The sequence below is a fragment of the Rhea americana genome, unplaced genomic scaffold, assembly GCF_003343005.1.
Source record: "Rhea americana isolate MKP2758 unplaced genomic scaffold, rheAme1 scaffold_567, whole genome shotgun sequence".
NCBI classification, from domain to species: domain Eukaryota; kingdom Metazoa; phylum Chordata; class Aves; order Rheiformes; family Rheidae; genus Rhea; species Rhea americana.
The window spans coordinates 19,386-25,188 of record NW_028186720.1 but is presented as its reverse complement, the minus strand read 5'-3'; the positions used below and the strand labels follow the sequence as shown (position 1 = coordinate 25,188).

The 5,803-nt window shown below is 69.1% G+C and overlaps 1 protein-coding gene across 1 annotated transcript; it reads right to left on the bottom strand.

Moving 5' to 3' along the window:
- Positions 1-754: 754 nt before the first annotated feature.
- On the bottom strand, positions 755-3,836 carry LOC146587782 (uncharacterized). The gene is made up of 4 exons (XM_085319004.1): positions 3,732-3,836; positions 1,906-1,977; positions 1,630-1,689; positions 755-1,025 (listed from the first exon to the last, which is right to left on the bottom strand). Exons 1-4 carry the CDS (start codon positions 3,834-3,836, stop codon positions 867-869), a joined length of 396 nt encoding a protein of 131 aa, XP_085175130.1. The 3' UTR covers positions 755-866.
- Between the last annotated feature and the right edge of the window lie 1,967 nt (positions 3,837-5,803).

The following is a 5,803-nucleotide window of genomic DNA, read 5'->3' as shown; positions in this document are numbered from 1 at the left end:
CCCTGTCTCCTCCCGGGATGGATGTGCCGTCCAGGAGGGCTCCRTCCTGCGCGGTGCTGAGGCCTGGCACATCTCGGTGCACGAGTGGGGCCGGTGCTGGGAGCTGGGCGGTCCCTTGTGCGCGCGCCCCTGTGCCCCGAGCTCGGGCACCGCAGTAAAACCCAGATGGGGAAGCGGCTCTGGTCTCGTCTCCGTTCCTGCTTCCGCAGCGAGGGGCCGGACGGGGTCTCGGCGCCGGTGCCGACCGCGCGGAGCCGCGGAGAGCGGGTGGTGGGTGGCAGCCGCCCCGCTCGGCCCCGCTCGAGAGGAGCAAACCCGGTGCCGCGGCCCGCTCCCCTCGGGGCGCACGGGGGCGATCGGAGCTGACGGATCCCCCGACGGTTCCCGCAGCTCTCCCGCGCCAGGCAGCTTCTCGGCTCGGGCAGCGGGCGCCCGGGGTGGCGGTGAGCCCGCTGCACGGCCCCGCGGGAGCTCCGCGCGCCCCTGCTCCCGCACCGCCGCGCCGTGGCAACCTTCCCCACGCGCCCCGGCTCGGCGTTTCCAAGCCAAACCTGGCAAAACCCGGGTGCTGTGACAACCCCCCCCCAGGCAAAGACCCCCAGCCCCCAAGCGCCGTGGGGCAGCCGCGCTGCAGCGGGACACGCTGGCCCCCCTCCGCCGGGGGCCGCGGCGGCCGGGCACGCGTGCCGGCCGGGGTTTCTCCATCCGTGCATCCCGCCCCRGTAAGCGCACCCAGCGCGTCCGGCTCGTCGGCTTTATTCGCCGGCTTAGCAAAGCAGGGGAGGGAGCTGCCCCCCGCACGCCGTCCGGGTGGGCTGCGGGGCAGGGAGGGCGCAGGGCCGAGCCGTGCCCGCGGGGGAGGCGATTTACCCCCTGCCCTGCCGGGAGCGGCGGTGGGCAGCGGGGGGCCCCCGTTTGCTGCTCTCCGCCCGGGCCCCCCCGGGGCCCCGGCTCTCCCCTGGCGAGGGTTTGCCTCCTGCCCCCAGCGCCTCGTCTTCCCGCGGGGTCCAGGTGCTCAGCGCATCCTGCAAGACACAGAGGAGTGACCCCCCTCGCCGGCGTCCTGGGTGCCGCGCGCGTCTGCCCGCTGCCCCCTCCCTTCGCGCCGCTCAGCGCCCCCAGCAAGGCGCCAGCGCCCRGATCCCGGCCGTGCTCCCGCGTGGGACCAAGGCGCAGCCGCTTCCAGGAGCAAACACAGATCGGGGACCTTGGAGCACGGTGCAGAGGGGAACGGCCGAAAGGCTGCAGGAGAAGGGAGGAAGAGGCGACCCAGGGGACGCAGGGCTCGCGTTCCCCTCCCGGGAGCGGCCTCGCGTCGCGGGGGGAGGACTGCGGCTGCTGCACTGCGACGGCGGTAAGGGCGGAGGCTCGGGGGGCGGCTGGGGGCAGCGGGACTTTAGAGAGGCCTGAGGATGGAGAAAGGTGAAGCTGAGCAGAAAGGGGCAGGAAAGTGCAGCCCGGCGGCGGATGCACGGGGGTCCCTGCACGGAAAACGCTGCCTCTGCCGTGGGGTGTCGGGCCCAGAATTAACCCCGGTGATCCCGAGTGGCACGAGCATCTCGTCTTGTCTTGTCATCTCTTGTGGAGGCGCGTTTCACCTTCTGTTTTTTCTGGTTCCCGCGTACGTACCCACACGCTTCGCGGAACCTCCTCGACTTCTCTTGTGCTCCGCGACAGCGGACTTGACTCCTGCGGAAAGGGAGAGGGGGCTGCAGGGACCGTCCTGCTCCCCCGCGGGGCTGCACGTGCCCACGGGCGTCAGGGACCCGCAGGGCGCGGGGGCAGCCCGGCAGCGGCGGCGAGGCAGCGCGAAGCCTCCTCCTCCCCTGCCCGCTTTTCTCCAGCCCACGAGGCGACTTCCCCCCGCGCTCGCACAGCCTTGGGCGCTGCCTGCTCCCCGCTCACCTCGCTCAGGACGGAGAAGCACCCGGAGCACGGTCTGTGCGGCCGGCGCTTGCCCATGCTGCTCGTCCCCGCCTGAGGAGAGGAAGAGCTCGTTAGCCGGAGCTGCCCGCGTTTCGGAGCTGGGGCCGCGCGGTCTCCTGACCGCCCCCGCTCGCAGGGGAGGCCGGGGGGAGCGGTACCAGCTCGGGCAGGAAGCTCCGGGCGGGCAGCGCCCGCAGGAGCAGGAGCCTGAGGCGGGACCGGCCTCCAAGGTCCCATTTACCCCTGTCCCTGGGACCGGAGCAGGATTCACCCCAGCAGCCGGTGCCCCGGGGTGCCCAGTCCCCCCGCAGCCCCCCCCGGGGCATTGCTGCTAGCAACGATTCCGCGTGCAGGATGTGTTCTGGGCTGCCCTGGGGACCTGCGCTCACCCTCGTTCCCATTCCCGGCCTCGGCACCGCTCTCCTTCGGCCCCTGCCCCTTCCCACTGCTCTTGCGTGACCAAGGGAGACACACGTCCAGGTCACGTTGCTCTGGCCCTGGCTCCTGCCGCTGCTGCCTTCCTCCCAGCCCCGTGGCGTTTTCGGTGCAGAGGGACACTGGGGAGATCCATCGGCTGTGCTGCCGATCCCCCCGCACCTCCTGACACGGTTCCTTGGGGCGAGAAGGAGGAGCTGCCATTTCGCAGGGCTTTTTCCTCTCTAGCTTTGTCCCCTTGCTCGGCCACTCCTGGTCACTACGCTTCCAACGTTTTGCCAACCCTCGGCACCGCTCCGCGCGTTGCGCTTTCCCCACGGCTCTTCCTGCCCGAATCCAGACACCGTGACTGCGCACAGAGGCACCTTGGTGCTGCCGTTCTCCATCCTTGTCGGCGCCTTCACTTAGCAAAGCCATCACCCATGCGGGTACAGCTCGTGCTCCAAACCGCCCACGTCTCCCCGAACCGCGCCAGGACACGCAGCAACAGGAGCTGATAGCCCGCCGATGCTGGCAGCTCTCCGTGGGAACACGGGGATGGAAGAGCAGGGATGCAGCTGGTTGCAAAGTGCCCAGGGGTGCGCTGGTCCGAAGGGGCTGGGGGTCGGTGGAACTGGAGTGCCGGGAAGCTGTGCCAGGCTCCCACGCCGCTTTGCAGCGGGCCCTTGCCTGGCCGCAGCCAGGACCGGGGATGCTCAGGGCAGCACCGCGGTGCAGCAGCCGCAAACGAACCGTGCTCAGCCCGAGATGTGCGCGGCGTGGCTGGCAGTGGGGAAGGGCTCGCTGGCCCTGGCGCGTGCATCCCTCCTCCCCCTGCTCGGCCCTGCCATGACGAGACGTTTGTCGGTTGTGCAAGCCCTGCCGCTGCAAAAGGGGCTGTCGCAAAGCAAACACGGCGGGGCGTCGCAGCGAGCCGCCGGCCGTGGGGCGAGCAGAGCGCGCGCTCCCGCGGCGCCGGCCGGTCGGGGCAGACCTCAGCAGCGCATCTCGCTCCGAGCCCCTCCTCGGAGCCCCGCGCGGCAGAGGGAGCGCAGGACCGCGGCGGGCATCGCCTGCTCCTCCCCCAAAGCACTGCTCTCGTGCGCTTCAGCCCACAGTGCCGTGAGGCCGCTGCACCGGGCGGCCAAACCTGCTCCCAGGGAGCAGAAATCCCGCGAGCTGAGAAAGCGCCCAGCATCCAGGGTGCCCGGGAGCTGCGGCCGTTGTCTCCCGCACTGACCCAGCGGGCAGCCGCGAAGCCGGGCGCCCCACGCCCCGGCCGAGCGGGAAGCCAGCTCTGGCCGTGCCCCCTTTCACGGCCCCTGCCCTGCCATCTGCCTCCCCTCCTGTCTCGGCCTTCCCGTTACTCCCCAGCGTCAACCCCGACGCACCCCCTGCGCCCGGGTTTCGGTCTTCACCTTCTTCAGGTCCCCGTGGTCGGCTCCGGCCACGGCCACGGCGGCAGCGGCCAAGGCGCAGAGCAGCCCCAGCCTCATGGCGCTGCTGGCGCGGCGCGGCGAGCGCGGTGTCGGGCGGTGCCGGCGGGGGCTCGGCTCCGGCTGCGGCTCCGGCTGCGGTGCTCGCCGCCTGGACCTTGGCCGCGTGATGTCAGCGGCCGGAGGCCTGCTCTGGACGCCCAGTTCGGCGCCGGGTCGATACGGGAATGCTGCAGGGGAAAGCAACCCCCACCCCCGCACCGGGATGCGCCGGTGCGGACACAGCCTTTCCCCGCAGGAAAAGCTCCGGGAGAGGTAGCGATGAGGTCGATCCCCCTTCGCTATCCCAAGGGTTCTGCCTGGGTGCGTTGGAAGGAAACAGCTCCCCCAGACTGCTGGGTTTCTCTTGGGGTTCCTCTTCTCCCAGGATTTGCTGGCACTTCCCCTCTCTTCACCCTGCATTTGCAGCCCTGGGTGTCAGGCAGCCCCCTGCCCCATAAAGGCCCGTATGGGTCTGGAGGCAGCAGCTCTGGCCAGGGCTAGGCTGGTTTCCAAACCGCCCTCTGCTTGGTACCGGTCCAAGCCGCAGGAGCAGCCTCAGGCTGGGGAGGCGAGATTCAGGGCACGCTGCCTGCCCTCGGGAGCAGTGACCTCGGGCTGACGCATTTCCAGCTCCTCCCCAGCTCAGGCACTGCCCCGTGGCACCCACCAGTTCTCCGACTGGAACTTTCCAGGGCTGGAGAGGCCTTCGGAGGCTTCCCGGGGTAACGTACAGTCACCCCAGCATTGCTGCTCCCCTCAGCTGGGATCTTCCCTGTCACTCGAGGCGTCTCCTTGCCTCGGCGTTTAGAGGACTGCCTCTCCAGGTGCAATCTTTCACACCTCTTTTCTCCCCCTTCTATTAACGTCCATCACCTCTCCCTGCAAGTTGCCCAGAAGCTACTGTCTCTCCCCAGCTCTGCTCTGATTGCTGCTTCTCCTGAGCAGGACAGGAAGGCAGTGACAGGCTTTGAGCAAAATTTCCAATCCCGACGCAAGCAACTTTTCAAGGGAGGAGAAAACGATGTAACCCCAACGGAGCCCCTGTGCAGTGGGCGCATGGCTACCAAGGAACGGGCAGTGGGAATTGCCTGTGCTTACAAAGTGTGAGACCACTTCAGAAGATAAAGAGGTAGCTCACAGCAACAAGCCGGATTTGTCTCGGTGCTGTACCTCTGGGGAGGGAAACGTGGGACCGAGGGACACCGCAAGCATGGGGAGGGGCGAGTGCAGCCTCGCAAAGCAGTGGGGGAGCTACCAAGAGCCGGGCTTGGGGAGCAGACGCCCACAGAGCAAGCGTGCAGGCTGGCCCTCCGCCCCCGCGGCGCTACCCGCCCCTGCCGCAATCCGCGGGGCAGAGCCGGGGGGAGCTCCCGCACAGAAAGCGCAGCCCCGAGCCCGAGGAGAGCCCGTGCTGGCTGCGAGACGCCTCCCACCAGCGCTTCACCCGTGGCAGCGTCTCACGCTCGCGGGGCCGCGGACGCCGCTGGCAGCTTGCGGCTAGTCGTCTCCTTTCAGCGGGGCCTCTCCGGACTCCAGGAGCTCCAGGCTTTGGCCCAACCACGGCACACGTGGAGTCTGAGGGTCTGACACACGGTCTGGGGAACAGGTTGTGGGTTATTTTATTTCAGCAGTCGCAGAAAACTGCTTTAAAACGCACATTCATCAGTTCAGCTCCTAAATCAGCCTTCTCTCTGGAAAATCCTGTTCTGATTCTGGAAAGCGGAAGCAGAGGCCCAACACTCAAGAACAACGCTAACGGGACAGGTTGCAAGCTGCGCAGCAGGTCCCGCGGCCTCCAGCCTGGAAGCCGGCGCATTGCTCCAGGCTCGCACGGAGACAGGGAGCAGCACAACGCCGCGGAAACGCCCGTCAGTTTGGGCCATCTTCTGGGAGGCCCCTCGGGAGCTGAGCGCAGCGCCGGCGGCAGCGGGAGAGCGATGGCGGCCAGCGCGCCCCGGGCCGCCCTGCTGCTAGGGCCGGGAGCG